The following is a 20,197-nucleotide window of genomic DNA, read 5'->3' as shown; positions in this document are numbered from 1 at the left end:
ATTTTAGAAATGCGATATAATAATTACTGTCAGTTATTTTGTAAGAAAACCAAATTTCTATACTTACAAAAACATTATAATTAGAGACGCATAACAAAAGTTCACTTCACTAAAAAGGTTCATTAATTAATTCACATTTTGTTAAATATTTACGTTGTCATTACAAAATAGTTTTTATTCACTTTCCGATATCACTATACCATAACTGTTAATTTTTCAATAGTCTGTGACGTATTTTGCGCGCGAAAATTGTATTATGGCGTCGGGAACGCGGCTCGAAGCTTTTCTCAGTCTCTACTGAATGAGAACCGCCAACTTACATTGAATGCGCCGATTGGTGCGCAAGTGCTTAGAAAACCATTGCGATTATTTCTTTACTAATAAATGAATTTTAAATGCAAAATATCCTATCAGCCAGTGAAGTTTCCTGTTTACATTGTAAGTTTGAAATAAATTTTATTTTTTTCAAAAATTGCCTGTTAAGTAATCCGTTTTGTCCAAATAAAATTAAAATGTAAAAAAAAGTTTTATGACTAAATATTTTAAAGGGTTTGTAGAATGTCATTATTTACGATCCTCATAGGAATAGTAGTTATTTCAAGATAATAATATGTATTTTTTAAGCAAAGTGAAAAAAATCAGTCGATGTCTTTTTGGTAGTATAGTAGTATCTACGTAAAACGAATATAATAAAAATCGACCAGTGATTAAAATTAAACTAGTTTGAATATGATAGCTTTCTGTATGAAATTTCCCGGACCTTTATTAACAGCTGAACAATTTTACAATTTTACATAAGCGGCTCGTTGGTCTAGGGGTATGATTTTCGCTTAGGGTGCGAGAGGTCCCGGGTTCAAATCCCGGACGAGCCCGCAATATTTTTTTACTGTCAGTACTTTTCCAGAAAGCCTTTATTTCCAAGCAAATGGTACGTGCGCTTTTTTCTATTAAATTGGAATAAAAATTAATAATTTAGTTACTATAAAAGGAAGAAATTAGTACTTTACTATTATAAGTTCTATTTAACGCATAGTAAAACATTTAAATTCCAGATTTACCAGATGCAATCTGCATTCTGTTAAAACGAACAATTGCATACGAAGAGTCTTAATAAATTTTACAACAATAAAATACATTAATTGAATAATCACAATGGTTTCATATCATTAACGATTTTTTTTATTATACATTTAATTTATTTTTCGCTTCGTTGAAGTTTGATTTATCTTTGTTTTGTTCATATAAAGTTAAGTGGGCCTTAAAAGATACCGTCGCCGTCTTGTATTACTAAACGACTGTTCAATTTTATCCTATCGCACTGCTATCTTCGTGGGAGAGAACTTAGGATCTTATTCATATGTATGTTACGGACTTCATATGAAATATTTTGTCACGATATTCAAAGAGATAGGAACGATACCTTTATAAGCTATTTGAGTCTTATTGTATTTGAATTAATTCAGACATTAGAGTCGTACACTATAACTTGAAGATTACGCAAGCTAAGGAATTTATGTCAATAAATGAAATCGAAAACTAAAAATTAGCCTTTACCTACCTTTTTTAAATCAGTTCTGAAAAAAATCGGGAATTAAATTACAAGATACAATATAATTAGAATCAGTTAATCTACCATAAGATTAATGTAGGAGACAGGAGATTCACGAGTTTTAGTACCTAATACCGCCGCCCATAGACACTCTCAATGCCAAGAGGGATCGCAACAGAGTTGCCGGCCTTTTAGGCCTTTTTTACCAAGTTGAATTGGTTCCTAAATACTTCTGTGGGCAGCTGGTTCCACTTAGTAGTGGTTCGCTACAGAAACTGCCTTCAAAACGCTGAGTTTTGGAACGGCGGTCGTCGGCGGTAGAAGAGTGAGTCTAAACACAGATTATGACTGAATCTAGATACGCTCAGATACATCTCCTGGCCTCATATAATCACTTGTCCATACTATCAAAAGGAAAGATTTTAATATTTGTATAAAAATAAATTAAAAACTAATGGTTATGCTCAAGTTATTTCACCATTGCCGCGAGTATGACTTATTTATATGATTCGTGAAATTCAGACGTTCACTGTATATTTCATTATTTTTATAAAGTCTGCGGTGAAAAAGGGATATAATATGTTGACTCTAGCACCCACGTACAGCGTCTGCCAAAGGTTAGAATAATATGATAAAGATCCCACGCTGTGTTTATGTACGCCTTTTCAGGTTTGCTTAACGATGTTTGGTGGTTTTATTCGTGGCTAATTAGAAAGAATATATAAATTTTAGTCCGTAGAAAATTTCTTTATTTACTTATTTATACTTTATTACATTATTCAAATCATACACATAAAAAAAATAAAAAAAAAACAGGTTACAAAAGTTATAAGGCAATGAGCGGCGTTATCGCTTATTTACTTAGTTTGATGATTACCAATTCAATGGTTTTTAACTTTTAAAATGGCATTCTTTAACAATTTTATAGTAAAAAAAATATATAAGTTTAGTAGCATAACAGATCAAAAATATCGAAAGAAAAACATACACACATACCACGCCACGTTTCTTATGATTTAGTTTAAGAAACTGAAATGCAAAAAAATTATCTCTGTCGGTTATGTAATCACAATCGGTGATGTTGTTAACAATCGCAAGCTGACTACTTGCTTTTTTTCCTCTCTTAAACGAGAGCTAACTGAGACACTGATACAGAATTATATAAAGTCTCTTAAAATAGTCCAATACGCATATCATAATTATTAATTATAATACGGATTACCTAAATGTGTGTATGTAAATTCAGAATGAATGATGCATGTGGTTGCACAGTGATGGATGTAGCCACATAATGTGCAACGAGCGAGGTTAGTGAATTACTAACACTATCTGCCACAATTATGTATAGCCTCACAAAATTTTATGTTTTGTTAATTTTTGAAGGAGTATGTAGTATCTTAGTAGAGTAGTATATTGATTGATTGCTTTTTTTTCATATTTTTTATATAATTATACTTTATCGTGTTGCATACAATTTTACGTTAATGTTTTTGTAAGCAAGATTTTTACCAATGTTTTCAGTAACCCCTGTTAGCTAACTAATAAGTAAATATTTGCATAGATACTTATGCAAATTATGGCATACCTATGCAGTGTCTTCCTACGGGTTATCAGTTATTATATAAGGCCTTATATAATATGTGTGCTGTAATACAATATTTTTGTGTTATTTTATCCAAAAGGAAAGTTGGAACCACCTTTCCTTTCTCTCTACAGTCCTTTATTCTTTACTTCAAAGCTCTTACGTGTGTACTTCTCATTCCATAATTTATTAACCATAGCAAAAGAGAAAAAGCTATAAAAGCTTAATATTGAAATCAGAATCGTGGACGTTACTGAGAAGCAGAAGGAAGAATAAAAGAACTCCATCAAATTTATAATTGATAACAATTCTATAAACTTTTTTTAATGATTACATTGCCTCTCTACTTTTTGATTCAACTTTGAGAAAATAAAAATGCCAACATAATTTATTATATTTAATCCTTCAGCAAAATAAATAACTCAGTCTGAACGCTGAATACTAATCTATAACCTAAAATTATATGAAAGTGAGTTACATAATTTCATTTTTTACCAGTCTTCCACTAAATCTCATTTAAATAAAACAATCTCGATTATACGTAATTTATAAACGAAACTGTTTTAAAACAATCTTAAAACCTTAAAACTAACATAGAACATATAAAATTTCGATCATAAAAATTATATAGTGACAAAGATTTTAATACAAGATAAAGAGAATTTTATTACGATAAGTGGGAGCTCATAAATAACTAATATGATATTAACTTAAAAGGTTAATGTACTCATGAAGTGGTTTTACGCATACGCGTTTAAAGTACAAACGATGAAATTAACACTTTCTATATACTTGTTATGTATCTACTATCGTCGATTAAAAAGACTATTTAATTCGATGTACCACGAACCTCTAAAGTGATAAAACTCTCTTAAACCGGGCTTTATTATTTAAGAGTTTATCGTGTCTAAAGATTTAAGAAACAGTTAGGGAATATTGTCTAGCATCTGGGACAATATTTTAAACTTTGCACATAGAATTTCTTCAAGAAATTAACTTAATTAATAATTTGTTTAAAAATAAATCATATATCGTGGAGTTTAATAAAGTACGCATCTATCTGATTTTATCACATCTTAAACAATTTGGCAAAAAGGAGATAAAAGTACATTTATTAAAATAGTACAGTAAGACTTTGTGAATAATCAATAATATCCTTTAAAATTATATGACCGACAAAGAATAAGAAACATTTTGTTCTTTTTTATCTTTGAATTTTATTCCGGTCAAAAACCTATTTTTTTCCCCAGCACGCTGACCACTTTATTTAACTTAGATTGTATGAGTGTACATCGAATAGTCTTTTTAGTATTCTAATCTATACTAAACCTTTTTTTTTACATTCGCTACGATCAACGTTATCAGGCCAGTCACATACATTCAACGCTGTATTGAAGACAGTTCCAGACTGGCATGTGAACTGCATGCCTTCACCATTCACGCAACGCCAATACTGAAAAAAAATTGACAATCGTATTTATGAAATTACTTATAAACCCTTTGAATACTCGCATAACTACATCTTTACACATATACAGATGTGTTATGGTAAAACTTTATCAATCATACACTCATTTATAATATGGACAATTTGGTGTGCAAAACAGAAAACTGCAAAATAAATGACTGATAATAAGAAAAGATTGTTTAAAAATAATAAAGACATCTATGACGTCACAAACCAACTACTGTACACAAGTAGACCTTTCTCCTATTTCCAATTATTGTCATCTAATCTATGGCTGAGCAGTTTATCAATACAAACTTGTAATGAACGTCCTAATTATAAATAGTTTATAATAAAGTTACATATTTGTATGAAAGATTATATATATTATACTACTGTTTATTTGAAATAACTTCTTTTTAATGTTCTTTGATGTATTCTTATACGATAAATACACCAAATTATTTTTTATTAAAACTTCGTTATACATATTAAAATAAAAACAAATAACATTAAATGTTAGAGACGTAACGGGTGGCCTTATTATGAAAAAAACAAAAAGAACTAAGTGTAAAGTGTAAAAAGTGCATAACCAACTCAACCACATTAAAATGACTAAAAACTGACAGTAATCTTACAACTATTTTGTATGTAATATCCATTGTGTATAAATTATTATATAAAATGTACGTATTATAAAATTGATTACTAATTTATATTTTATGTCCCATACAAATAAGGATTAAAATTTCAATCAATATTTAATTATGCCAGCTTACAAAGTTAAATAATTAGGTATTCTGTTAAGCTTACCTTATCGCACCGACTTTTGTCCGCGACGTAATCTTCAGAAGACCTGCAAATCTCGGGGCTATCCACTTCATTCTCCTGTAAACATTTTTTTATTAAAAATAATTCAAAGTCTTACGGTTATAGAAATTTCTACCAGCATAAACGCTGTTTAGATAAAATTTATTTATAGTATTGTATGTTAAATTGTCCACTCCATCTTATGGTGTTGGAGAAGTATATCTTAGAGTTTAATGATTAAATTATTAATAAATCACTAACCAAACTACTATGGTGTGGACAGCCCTTTAATCGTCAAAGGTTTTATAAATTCGTGCCGTTTTGTTAATCATCGTCCAACGAAAACCTCCTTTGACGATTAACTAGTGGCGTTACAACGTTTTAGGTTTGGGCAGCAGATTTTGGTATATGTCTAGTGATCAGATATTTTTCTTAATATGTAAGTAGGTGGGTTTTGCTCACGATGCGTAAATGGGTATATAGAAAGTCCATTGGTGCACAGCCGAGTTCTTTTCGAGTCTGTGCACAGGGCTCTCTCATAGATACTTCGTAAACCTACAATCTTTCAAGTTTTGTATAATGTATAGTATTGACGTTATTTTCCATGTATTTAGATGTTATGTACTTAACATATAAATTACTTGAATTGCATAAACAAGCGTATTTTTTGGTGACGGATATAAATGATAACGATGTCACTAACGTATTAAATTAAAGAGTTCAATATCATATATTTAGCAATGCTTTATTATGTGCAACACACATTTTAATATGTATCAATATTTAGTCATGCAACACAACAAATGTGGTACACAAGACAATATAAGAATTATATTTTCTTAGATTATTTGTGTAATAGGAAAGAGTATCAACTGACGTTAAGTGATACCACAGCCCATGGACATTCACATTGCCAGAAGGCTCGCAAGAACGCGGCCGGCCTTTTAAGAATTTGTACGCTCTTTTCTTGAAGGAACTTGGAATTGGTTCGAATATACGTAATACATATTATTTTATACTAATGTATATTATTATTTTAACATGCAAATAGGAAACAAACATTTGACAAGAATAAATAAAGAAATATTTCAACTAGAAATAAAATAAACATAATACCGCTGGTGGTTGTTCAACGTCTTGAGTAGGTTTTTGAGGTTCTGCATCTACTTCGATAATACCGGTAGTAGAAGTGGTAGCTTGTGTGGTGGTAATACTGCTAGCTTGGGTGGTAGCTCTAGTTGTGGTGGGGATGGGTTCTCCTTCTGAAGGGTCTGATGGTGTTGAAGGAGGTCTGGCCCACTCAGGCTGCATAAAACGAATTAACGATTGCATTTACTGATGAAGATATTTTTTTTTTTTAATTCCCGAAAAACATAAATTAAAAATGGAAATAAAATTTTATAGACAGAGAAATAAAATTACTAATATAAGTTTATTTTCTAGATGAACTGTGAAGCTAGCAGAACAAAATTCCAATACAATATATGTTTGCATATAATCAGTAATTAATAATTTTAAATAGTTTTAAAATCTTGTTAATAGTATATATATAATAAAACAACTTACAGTTGGTGTAGTATTGCCTTGTCGCGGCGGTGGCACGGTATATGTTGACATGAATTGGTGCAATCGTTTGGATAGCGGATTCTTCTCCCCACAGATACCTTGGAAATCGTCCATATCTATGGCCCAGGTCATCGCCCCTAAGTAGCCTTTCTGCTTAATCCAGTTCAACTTGATCTCAACACTACGAGGGTCCTCATATCCGACCCACTGAGTGCCTTTGAATGCGTAGGGACACATGCCATGGTCATCCCATTTTTTGGTCCATTCCGAATCGGGTTTGTCAACGTCCATACAAATCTGTAACATTATTTGTTTTATAAAAATTTATGTAAAACAATTGTTACACCAAAATTATTTTTTTTAGTTTCGAAGTGAAATTTAGTAATTAAATCATAAATCGTTTTGACTAATCGTTTATTTTTTATTTTTTTATGTATTACGATCGTTTATTGAGGGAAAAATTCAAAGATCATTGGTGTCTTTTAATAATGTGATAAATAACAAAGGTTTGCAAATAAACCTACCTATTATATATATTTTGATACCTATACTTGATTCATATGTATTCAATATTTTTTAGTTTTATTTTGCTTAAATTACCTCATAATAAGCCCAGAAGCCAGTTGCATTGGTGTATGGAGCTGGGTTTCCACCACCCGCTTCCTTATTTATGTAAGTTCCGGGGTTATAGTTATTGTTACCAGCTGAGAGGGTAAAAGACCGCCCGTAGAAGGGAATACCGACGACCAATTTGTTTGAAGGGCATCCCTTTTCCTCCCAAAGGTTTAGACCGTCGTTCTGAAAATTGGCGAATGTTTAGCACAGATTTAATAATTTATCTATTACATCAAAATATTTTATCTCCATTTGCACGATAAAGTGATTTCTTTATAAATAAAATGTGAATTAATTGAATTTTACAATAAAAATTGTATTGTATCTACAAGTTTTATTAATGTCTTATTAAATTTGTCTATTTATCTAAAACCCCAAATGATTCAATAACACCTCATAATCTGTTAAAAAGAGTGTTAAAACCCCAATAAAACATAACATTATCCTTAATTCATACCACGTTAAGTTTTTCATAAGCCCACTGGTCGTGAGGACGCTTGTATAAGGGCGAATGCACATCAGCGAATCCAGCCCAGTTACCGCGAAGATCGTATGACATCACGTGTATAGCGTCTAGGAGGCTGAAAAAGAATTTTTAACATAAACTTTACGAGGTATAATAACTTTTTCTCTTTTTAGAAAAAACAGTATGTATATTTTTTATGGATATGGTGATCTTCTTGAAAAGTATACACTTTTTTTAATAAAAACGAATTAGCATCTTTTTATTTGTATTGTTTTTGGATTTCTTAAGCTCTTGTCCAAGTCTATTTTAGCATGAAATCGTAGTATAATAGACCAAGGGAAGCAACATTACATATATATACATTTAGAGAAGGATAATGGCATTGGTTAATTAGCCATTTAGTACCATTCTTATTACTGCTGAGATCACGGGAAAGCCTATGCAGGCTAATTTATTCCATACAGCTCAATTCAGGTGAACTGGATGGCGGTCATATTAGTCCCACTAATAAAAATATACAACGTTCACAACTAGTGTATACTTACTCGCATAATTCAGGCACGTGATAGCCCTCCATGAGTCTAAAGTTAGCCAATGGCACGGCGGCAGTCAGCTCCCAGCCCTTACCGGCTCTGATGAAAGCGCGTCTCAACTCCTGAACGAAGTATAGGAACTTATCCTTGTCGGAGAATGACCCGCCTCGGTCAGCAGCGCCGGGGTACTCCCAGTCAAGGTCAAGACCATCAAATTCGTATTTGTTTAAGAAGGCTGAAATAATAATAAGAAAAATAGTAAAGGTGTTTCAACAAGTATTAGTATACAATTTGAAATTAAGCTTTTCTAGCCGCCCCCCACGTAATATCGAAAAATTGGGTTTCTCGGTTCATTTTCTTTTTCAAATGTATATAATGACTGATTATAGTTTTATATTATTTATTATATTATAAAATAAAATAAAAATAGTATACTTGTTCAATCAAAGTCACTCTTATCCAAACTGACAGGGCGCAGGTAAAGTGTAACCTTAGGATTTTATTATTTTCATATACTTATAAGGTTAGTATATAGCTTTATGTATTTTTAGTAGTACGTTAATACGAGAATTTCTGATAACATGAACAATTGAAAATATAGTTGTTGCGTTCGGGCTGAAATCCTACCCACTTGAAAATTGTTAAACTCAAACTAAAAAACTTTGAAATAATTTGATAGGGATATCACTATCAAAATATTTTTTTATTATTAAATGTTATTGTTCTAAGGTATACACTACTATATACCTCAACCAAGACGAATGCAATTTTTTGCTGCATTCAAGCTTATAAAAATGCAAATTCTGTTTCAGAATAATGAAGATATGTACTATGGAAATTGAGAAGAAATTATACATTATAAGGCCCCGTAACAACACACTTAAATAATAGTAAAAAAAATAAAAAGATTTTAAATAATGGTACCTATTATCAAAAAGGAACCATATTTTGATAGAACAATATAAACAAACAATGACTTTGGCACACGAATGTCGAATAGTTCTGAAATACTCTTCGCATATTACATGACTACACACAGGAAACGGATATAGAAAAATTCCCTGCAAAACGTACTGCATTACAAAGCTATTGTTTTGTATACCGCGCTTCTAGGTATCTTTGAATTAAATTTTCTACGCTATTTCACTTTTTGAACCGGCAGTTTGCTGAAATAAGCTAAATTTTCACCAATTCTACGAAGTACCCTTATTTTCGGTGTTATTACTTGCGTTCAGTAATTATTGCTTCAAAAGCTAGTTCAATTACTTCACGCGATCACAAATATATACAGAACGTTGGAGTATAGTCCCATATTAAAATATAAAAACACGTTTGATTTCTGAAATATTATTTTGGAGTATTTAAATTTTAAATGTTTTTAGTTTATTATTATGAGCTTTCGCTCCTCTATGTTACTATAACAATGACTTGTTAAAAATATGTCATCTTAAATATGTTTTATCACTATTATTAAGATTAACTATCCTTATAGCAAAGACTATTCATCTTTGCTATAAGGATAGTTAATCTACCTAAATGTTTAATAGCAATATATGAACAATATTAATAAAAACGAGTAAATATGTTTTTAACTTAAGGCATAAATCTGAAACAAATTAATATACTTGCTATTCATCTGAGAGAATGCGGAAAAACAATTTCATTCTCTCCACGTACTGTGTGTATAATTCATGATACAGTCAAGAACTTTGTGATAATACATTGCAAAATTAATATACTATATACTAAAGTACACTGTGAGGAAATTTGTATTATTTCCGGCTGCTTCTTATGCTAAAATAATACTGTCCCATGAATAATGTGAGTTCGAATTGTTTAATACTTATTGATATCATTTTTACATGACTTAGCTAAATCCAATTTAATTACAATATTAGCGTAATAGTATATAGCGACTCTGAGATCGTCGCTTTGAAGCCCGACAGTGTACCAATGGACTTTCAAGTCTAAGCATTTAACACTCGTATGATATAGAAAAAATATATCATCAGGAAACTGGAACTTAGCCCCAAAACAGTCAACGTCGTATGACGGGCACAAAAGGCTGATCACCAACATGGATGTTATGATAAGAACGAATCATGGCAAAATAGGGTCAGCAATCTAGACCTAAAAAGTTGCAGAGCCATTGGTTTTACTAAAGAGTTGAAAGTTTTAGAAATACAATAGATTTGGATGTGCCTCAATCCGCAAAAGAATGTAATTATGCCTAATGTAGCACAAGATTTTATTTAAAGATAACATAATTTTCTAACCGACAAATAAAGCACGGCGCACATATAAAAGTTGCTTAATAGTTAGACTAGAACATACATCTTTTATATGACCACATCCACAGTCGAGAAGTTATCAGTATTATTTTATTTTTTATTATTACTATTTTGTAAGTAAAAAAGAACAAAATTTTATTTTAATCCAGGTTACGTTTACCAAAATGCTGTCATTTATTCACGTATATGGCTGAGAAAACTATTCATTATTATTACAAATATTTTTTGAGAAGTTTAAAAATAACAGTTTAAATTTATGATAGCTTAAACATGTGTAGCAAATAACCGATCTGTTATATCTATATATACAATTTGGTTGTACAATCAAAATTTGTTATAACGACATTGATGGAACTACTCATAATTGGTCGTAAAAACCGATAGTCGTAACAGCCGATGATATTGTTATTAAGTACCTAATATTTTATTTTGGTCACTATAACCGGTATATACTAAACGATGTCGTCGTAAGCGGTTAACAGTATATATATTGTGTGCTATAAATAATTTTTCTTTAATTTTCATCTCTTTTTTGTATGTAGAAGGTACGTATTTATTAAGAAACCCGAGATGAAATACTGTTTAAATGTGTGTGCTACACTGTGTTTTTTTCGAGAGGCAATTGTTTTTTACGTTGGGACATTATAAGGGTAATAAAAAAGTTTTAATGCTCACCAACAACACTTCTGATGAAGGCCATGCGGGAGGATTTTTGCGCCACCATCCGGGAATACTTGGAGCCGCCCTCTGCCCACCCGCCCACAGCAACCGTGAACTTGACATTTGGATGTGTTTTACGCAACGAGGTGAAATTACGAAAACCTCCCTTGTCTTCGTCGAGCTGAAATTGCGATGGAATTAGCTTGTTTGTCGAAAACAATGTTTTGTAAGATATGGCTTTGTTATCATAATATTCTTATTTTATTTTATGTTTTGTTACAGGAGGCAGACGAGCAGGAGGCTCACCTAATGTAAAGTGCCACCGCCGCCCATGGACACTCGCACTGCCAGAAGGCTCGCAAGCGCGCTGCCGACCTTTCATATACTCATTTAACGGCCTTAATAGTACTGACGACGCAAAAATTTAAGTAATTTTTAGGTATGCCAATCGTAATTTGTGATTATATAAATAATTAGTTTTTCTGTGTCCATATATACTTAATATATATGTAACGTTTTCAAAAATTTTGTAAGTCACCTATGGCTAATTTGGTAAAACACTTTTCTAATTTATAAGGAAAATCTTGAATCTCTATTAAAAATACCAAATTTTATAAACATCGCTTAAATTAAAATAATACATTCAAACTAGAAATAAGCAATCAACATTTAAGTAATACGCTCGAGAATATCACAAATAGAATTAATGCTATAAACATTGTCATTTTTAAATGATAGCGAGAGAATTAATTAATAATTTAATACGAAAATTGTAAATCAATTTTCAATGTATCTACCATGATTAAAAATAATTGCATTATTAAATTTTAAAGTATTTTTATTAAATTCTATTAAACTAGCATTGTATTAACACTGTTTTTTGACCAGAAATTTGGTAAAACAATTTAGACAATTGTAATGTTAATAAATTAATAATTGAAAATGTTAAGTAATTGAAGGCTTAGATATGGATCATTTATTTTTTGAGAATCATGACTATGTCACCAAATTGAAATAAAAATAAGTCTAGATATCTCGATAAAACAAGTCTGAGTAGTCTATTTGACTCGAATAGAAACCACTCACTGTCGGCCTATACGAATTGTGTATATTAATTCTGCCGCAAAACTCCCATTAGATTTCACCTCAAATCTATGGTTACAATCTCGCTTAATGCTTTATACATTTATATGTGTGTTTACTACTAAGCCAGATTTTTATTACTCACAGAAGTATGAGATATAATGTACTTAAATAATTTCGTAAGTATTCACACTTATTTTATTATCTTTATCATTTGTGTGACTTATCAATTACAATTATGATAAAGTATTAAGAATTTAGAAGTGACTTACCTCTGGATCTATGACCAGCACCTCATGGGTATTCTCAGTAACTCCAATGAAGGAGTAGATAATGTGGGTGCACAGGTCAACTGGGATGTCATCTATACCATAGCTGCCAATACCCGGTCGGTAAACCGCCCAGTTACTGAAGTAGCATACTACACGTCCACGTTCCGCTGTTAAAGAAGAAACCCATTTTTAATTGTTCATGCCGCAGTCAAATACTCACTCGATTATATTTTAACCAAATATATTTACTAGCGGATCCGACAGACGTTGTCCTGTCTATACGTCTTTAATTTGAAAATTTCAAAAACTTTTTTTAATAAGCTAAAACATTCTGGACCATTTTGATGAAAATTATTATTCAAATGTTATGACAATATCTAACGATCCAGCACATGGTCTACAATAACACAATGATAACAAAACTTTTTTTTAATTTGATCGCAGCGCTAACTGTCGGGACAGACTAAAATTAAAATTCGAATATTATTTAAAATTTGACAGTGCGATGGTAGCGCCGTCTGTCGGATCCAATGTAAAACATTCCAAAATCAACAACTACTAATTAATTAAAAAAAACATTGTCCAGCGGACAAAATTGTGAATCTAAACCACTCTCGAATCTCCACGAACACACACAAAAAATTTCATCAAAATTGGTCCAGTCGTTTAGGAGGAGTTCAGTCACATACACACGCACACAAGAAATATATATATTAAGATGTTATTTTTCTAGATTATCTTGTTGTTTATAGAACATGAGGCAGACGAGTTGGAAATCAACTGATGTTAAATGATACCATGACACTTAATGCCAGAGGGTGTGTGAGTGCGTTGGCGGTTCTTTTAAAATTTGGTAGGCCTTTTCTTGAGAAATTATTAAATTTTCCCGCTGTTAGAAGGCATTATAAATATCTTATAATAAGAATAAAGATAGTACAAGTGATTAAATTACATTGAACCTTGTACATAGATTTACATTAATAAATAGGATCACATATATCCGTTATAGTTTTAGGCCAAAATGATGCCATATTAAGATTGACGACGTAAGCTAATTTCTCCATAATAACAGGGTTCTACCTCAATTGGACAATATACAGAGAAGCGGAGGTAAATCGATATTGGCGTTATTAAGTCAACTCAGACATAATAATTAAGCGTATTGGACTTAATTGAGATTAGCAAACCTATTGGAATGACTATGTAATTAATAATCAACTGCATTAGAATAGGGTAATTAATAAACACTTACGAAAAAGGCAGCGACATAAGTGATGACCTACATTACTTACGTTAATAGTCATAGTATTCATAACAAATAGGTTGGGGGGGGGGGGGGTTATATAAAAACGAATCCTACGGGCCGCCCAAATCCTGGCGCGAGTCGCGGGAACCCCCCCTTTCCGGCTGAGCTAAGCTCGCCAAACAGCCCGTGCTGAGCTGTAAAGGCCCTTAAGGCCAACAGCGAGATTCCATTCTCAAAAAAAAAAGGGGCAGAACGCCTACTAAACAATTGAAGGTCGTATCTCTCAGGATAGACCCTCTTCCGGAGTCGATTCCTCAGTTCGCCTTAGGCATTGACATAAAACGTCATTTCGTTCTGCGGTTCACGGAACGGAACGTTTTGTCTTGTCATTTGTTTTACGTTCTCATAAACATCATCGCAGGACGTGCGAACTGTGATGACTTGGTGATAATAATATACAAAAGGAGGTTTACCTATAGCACGGATATGACGTAGAAGGAAGGTGTTAAATAGAAGGTTTTATGAATTTCATTGATGTAACTTTTGAATTTATCTAAAGGTTAGTCGACATTACAGGACAACGAAGAGCTGGCAGCTACCTCGCACAAAGAATTAGTCTAGCTGTTCAAAGAGGAAATGCTGCCAGTATCTTCGGAACCTTGCCTAAAGGGACTCCTTTTAATAATATTATTACATTTTAATTTTAGTTTATTATATGTACAATTTGTTTAAATTTATAAAATTATATTTAACTACAATATTAATGTAAGATTTATCTAAAACTAATAAAGTATAGTATAGAATAATTAGTAAGAGCGTTTTAGTATAGATTAGGTATAACTGAAATGTGTTATCCATATCCACAAAATTAATTTACACTGAACTCTGAAATTTCAATTTTAGCGTATTAAAATGTAAGTTCTGCCAATAATTTTATGTAAATCGCACACATCCCGCGATCACGTACCCGATCCGAATCATAAACTTTACTGCTATTATAATTCGTAAGAGTGAACGGATTTAAATTAAACTTGATTTTTACGCGAAGAAGATAAACTTCCCAAAAAACTTTGCCAATTTTACGTACATTCGCGCCAATAAAATAATCTGAAGTCTCTTGGAGTTTGAAAATGGAATGTAATATTCTAGATAATTAATTCATTAGAGACAAATGAGTCATAGTTGTATTATATAGACTGTAATCGAATTTATATCGGATATGTCATGTAAGAAGCCTTCAGAATTAATACTTTTCTACACACATGATGGATGGTAACATACAAAAATATCAGGTCTAATAAAATTCGTTTATTCCCACCTTTCTTCTTTTCATCTCAGCTTTAAACTATAAAAGCATGCATTTCATTGCATACAATACACGGTAATTAAATAAAAAGAAGTTTAAATTTAGAACACCACCGTTACGAAGTTTCGATGGGAAAATAGAAGTATTATATCAGAAATAGTGAATTTCGCTCCAAGATACTTTCAATTAATACCAGTATAGGAGTAGCCTCAAGGCATGGTCGGAATTAGTAAACAGTGAAACTATGCGATCGCTTCGTTAACAAAGGAAACCGATGTAAACAGTCTAGCTTAGAGTTTCGAGCCTGAAAACAAAGTGTTTTATCTATGGTGCGATAGTGATTTTGATTATTATTGTTTTATTTATAAACTGTATGAACAACGTGCTCTTATGTATCTGTTAATGTATTAAATACACTTTACAACGGATATACTTATTATTATTGTCATATATTTTTATTTACTCACCCGCAGCAGTAGAGAACGCAGTCAGGACTGCTAACGATGCTAGTAATAACCGCATTTTGTCTGAAATAAATTTAAAAAGTTAAAAGCAAGTCACCTGAAAGCCTTCGAAATAGTAGTTATTTAAATAATCAATAATTCTGCTTTCTAGACTTCCTATTTGCCGCTTAATCTACTATCCATTTAAAACAATAACTTAAAAATGGAACATACTTTTATAAATATATTATTATATATCAAATATTCCTATACCTAGATAATTATTGTAGTAAAAACTCACTCAAAATGTTCTAAATTTAAGTTTTCAAAGCGTATGATGCGATAATAGACTTCCACAAAATATAAAAAGTGCAGGCAGCCTATAAATTTTTTAATTAAAATTATAAGACCATCTATTAACTGGTCCCAATCTACGGAAATAAAACTCCACCCAAATCCTACCACAACCACGTGATAATTGTATCTTTAGCATGTAAGTGATAATTGTCTATTATGAGAATAAATTTTATTAAACCTAAAGCATTGAAAATAAAATTAAAAGTTAAATGTCATTTAACAAGTAAATGAGCTGAGTAACGGAATAATATAGTTGTATTATAACGGTACAACCGCTCCACTTTATCACCGGTCTGACCTAAACTACTAACTCCTTAGCAAAAACATCCTATAATTAGTGAACTTTATATGGAACAACAATAATTATGAACTACAAAGTTTCCACAGATATTAAATTAAATATCATACTTTTTTTTTAATTAAATATGGTGTATAAACAATTTAGAATCGATAAGTTACATAAATTATGATTAAGAATGAAAATTCGTATAAAAATAAATTAGAAAAACCACTAAAGATTTCTTTGAAAGCGTGAATACGTTTTATATACTTCTTCCTAAACTCATAATTACAGAAGTAAAGTTTAAACATGGATTACTGTGCGTCCAAAAATCTTATAAATTGTGGCATCTAGTGGGTAAACAATAAGATAATGAAAAAATTACATCTAAGCACAGTTTTATACTAATTTCGGACAAAACCCTTATTAGCAAACACACCTGTCAAATAAAGTTTTGAATAAATTTAACGTCATACTCTGAGTTAATTTAATGAACACGTAATTGTTATCGAATTATTTTATGGAATAACTGTATGTTAATTAATGTTCATAGATCAGTGCGAATCAGATAGGAAATTAAAAGTTCGATTAGCTAATAACTGGTTTAACGTAGAACAATTAATGTGTGCTTATTTCAATTTTTAATTGCTTAATTAACTATTAACTCCTAATTAATGATTGTGACGTATGTAAATACGTGAAATATGACTTACACTTAATTTGATTAAAATAAACTCGAATTTTGAAAAGGATACATGTCAAAGTGAAATTGTTTTATAAATCATTTATATCGCGTATATATTAAAGTCACTTTAATTGCATATTATTAAAATTACATATCAGATGGGTATTAATTTTATTATTATACACTATGTCTACGTTGGTTATTGTAATTTCCTTTACTTCGTGTTTCGTATGCTGCTTTTGGTTAATATAGTATATTTAAAGTGACTTTTTATTATGATTAGTATATATTATTTTAACTTTTTTTGAAAATAACGGTAGAAAAGATCATAAATCAACATTACCTATTAATATTACAAAGAGAAAATATTTATATCTTTATAATTAAAAATCTCAACATTAACTTAATTCTTGTATTTAGCCTGTTACTATTGTTAACAGGCTGAATATATTTTCAATTTTTTTTATATTTAGCCGTGGAAAGCCCAGATTAGTTGAAAATAAAATAGTTATTCGAAATACCATACACCAGTAGTTCATAAACCTGATCTTATTTGACATAGACAAGACCCGGTTTGACATCCGCAGAATATCTGAATACATTTTAATTATCTATGTTAATGTATTCACAAATGTTGATCTTGCGAGTTATTAAATGTTTTGATGACATTAAAACTCGGCACCAATTTTTAAACTATTTAAAGTCTTTATATTTATTTCGAGAACCTTCTAAAGTGTGGGTGGTTTTTATTGTAATTTTCAACGGTTTATTTTTAGACTCGATACTCCATGAGAGCCCTTAATTAAAACTGCCCTTAAAACTTTCTTGGATTCGTGACTTTTTTATCTTTTGCCCAGATGTTTAATTGCCTTTCACATTCGAACTGTTCCTAATAAAAAATCCCAACTTCTCTGTAGACCCTTGCCACTCAACCATGAGATCGTGCGTTCGTATCAAGGCCTTTCTATGTACGAAAATTCGCTCGTACGTTGAAGAAAGACGCAAGGAATCGTAAGGAAAGCAGTATAAATCGTGTACTTGTATTAGATAAAGAATTTAGCCAAGAACAAGAGTTTGTAGTCTTTTTCTCTGTAGATAATATAAATGATGATCGCTCTTCATTTTCACACTTCACGAATTATTAAATTAACTTTGAATGAGTAATAGACGTCGATCCATTGCAGCATTAAAAACTTCTAGTCAATATTCAGCCATAAGCGGCACCGTTTTAGCTTAAAAGTTTTATCGCTTCGAATACAAATATACCATTGGTTGCTTAAATAAAATTACTAAGAGGAATAATTTGGTTTTGTGTCTGTTTGTAAGAAAAACTAGTAGAATTTATTTAAAATATACTAACTATTAGAATGTACTGAGAAGCCGGACCAGACCGTTATATTAAGCAGACTCTTATTTCTTAAACATTAGAAAACAAAAATCTATAGTCATCACAACTCAAATTTCTGTACCGATATAATATAACGAAGACCTTATTTCATATTGATGTTTAAGCCATTTTAAGACAAAGAAACGAAGCATTTTTCATTCACCCAAATCACGTACATTGAACAGATTGTGTTTTATTAAACAATAGTCCTTTTTCCTTGTTTATTATACTTTTCCTCAAACAGCGAAACCAAACACTTCCCGAATCTGTATGCAGGCATCGATCATCGAATCAATGAACTGTGCAGCACATGTTTGAATTATAAAAATGTCTATGTCATATTTTAAATTTGTTATATTTTGTTTTAGTGACACTTATTTTTCAGCCAGTCTTACAGTCTTTTCAGCCAGAGCCCTCAGAGTATATCTTATCTTTAACTATAAAGAACACACACATCCTATGGCAATACTTTTATCAATCTTCAGCAGATTAGTATTAATAGATTTATGGTTTTTTAAATTGTTTTAGAACATTTTGCATTTTTTCAAATAGGTTAAAACGGGATCGTTCTATAGACCAAATTTTAAATGCGAAACAAATTAATACTGCCCTGACAACTGCTGACTATTGACCTGATTCAAAAATACATTCCAGTACAATCGTAATTCATAGTTAATATTGAAAATATTTTCTTAGCGGCAGTTAGCAAGGCTCATGCAACGACAGCACGTGCTTGGCATAGTAAGTGATGAGTTCATAGTGTCAATATCCTTAGAACTTAAGGTCACCGCCCGAAAGTGAAACCTTTATGGTGTAGAACCTTTTTTTACGTTCAATGTTGTTTAACTAATTTAATATTCGAAATTTAAATATCGGAATTTAAATTAAAACTTATTCAAAAAAAAATTCTAAGCGAAATCTTTTTGTTGAGCATTAAACATTTTTAAGAAATCAAATTTCAAATAATAATAATTCTTTGTTAACAGTAAACTGTTAGTTTTAGTTATATATTAATTTGATCAATGGACTTATTTTTAAATCATTTTTTTTAATACCTTATTGGCCTCATTTAAAATTAATAAAATTATTTATAATTAACGAAATCTCTTTTAGTCTCGGGATAAGCGGTTAATACGTTATGTTCACAAACAGTGAATCACATACGTTTTTGTTGTTATATACATTAGTCTTATCCATCCATCTAATGTTTAGGAAATGAATTATTGCATTATTTATATAATGCTAATGGTAACTCTAATTAAAATATGTATTACCGGAAAATACTGCAAAAAAGTTAATACACTACCTTATTTGGCAAGTAAAAATAATGAACGAAGTTAGTCACGAAAACTACAGCTGCATATTATGTTTAGTATAATACGAATTACTATTTTGTGAGCTCCTATTAAAATATTTATTCAATTGAATAAAATTTTTTTTTTTTAGTTAATAAATATAATTAAAATCTTAAATCATGTTTACTGTTTTATAAAATAGTAGATTTATTTTTACGCATTTGATCGACTAGTATAAGAAAGGTACTCACGTTTCGCGAGGCGGCGTGCGTGTGATTGTCCCGTGGCGACATTGCATCGCGGTTTTATGCGCCCGCGCGTCCT

The 20,197-nt window shown here is 31.0% G+C and overlaps 1 protein-coding gene and 1 non-coding gene across 2 annotated transcripts; one reads left to right on the top strand and one right to left on the bottom strand.

Moving 5' to 3' along the window:
* The first annotated feature begins 800 nt into the window (after positions 1-800).
* On the top strand, positions 801-872 carry Trnap-agg. Its single transcript has one exon. It is a non-coding gene; the product is annotated as a tRNA-Pro (tRNA).
* A 2,872-nt stretch (positions 873-3,744) lies between these two features.
* Positions 3,745-20,197, bottom strand: LOC110995377 (endochitinase). The gene is made up of 11 exons (XM_022262517.2): positions 20,125-20,197; positions 15,894-15,953; positions 12,875-13,041; positions 11,535-11,700; positions 8,581-8,803; positions 8,027-8,150; positions 7,555-7,752; positions 6,955-7,251; positions 6,505-6,693; positions 5,392-5,466; positions 3,745-4,584 (listed from the first exon to the last, which is right to left on the bottom strand). The coding sequence occupies exons 2-11, from the start codon at positions 15,946-15,948 to the stop codon at positions 4,450-4,452; spliced, it is 1,629 nt and encodes a 542-aa protein (XP_022118209.2). The 5' UTR covers positions 15,949-15,953; positions 20,125-20,197; the 3' UTR covers positions 3,745-4,449.

The sequence above is a fragment of the Pieris rapae genome, chromosome 14 (assembly GCF_905147795.1).
Source record: "Pieris rapae chromosome 14, ilPieRapa1.1, whole genome shotgun sequence".
Classification (NCBI taxonomy): Eukaryota; Metazoa; Arthropoda; class Insecta; order Lepidoptera; family Pieridae; genus Pieris; species Pieris rapae.
The sequence above is the reverse complement of the archived record's forward strand: the minus strand, read 5'-3'. Positions and strand labels throughout refer to the sequence as shown.

Bases quoted from the DNA above. Each gene is read 5' to 3' on its own strand.
- LOC110995377 (XM_022262517.2), bottom strand. From the start codon at position 15,948: ATGCGGTTATTACTAGCATCGTTAGCAGTCCTGACTGCGTTCTCTACT. The intron at 11,701-12,874 runs GTAAGTCACTTC...TCGCAATTTCAG, and splicing joins TGCTGGTCATAGATCCAGAG to CTCGACGAAGACAAGGGAGG. The intron at 6,694-6,954 runs GTAAGTTGTTTT...CGTTTTATGCAG, and splicing joins AAGGCAATACTACACCAACT to CCTGAGTGGGCCAGACCTCC.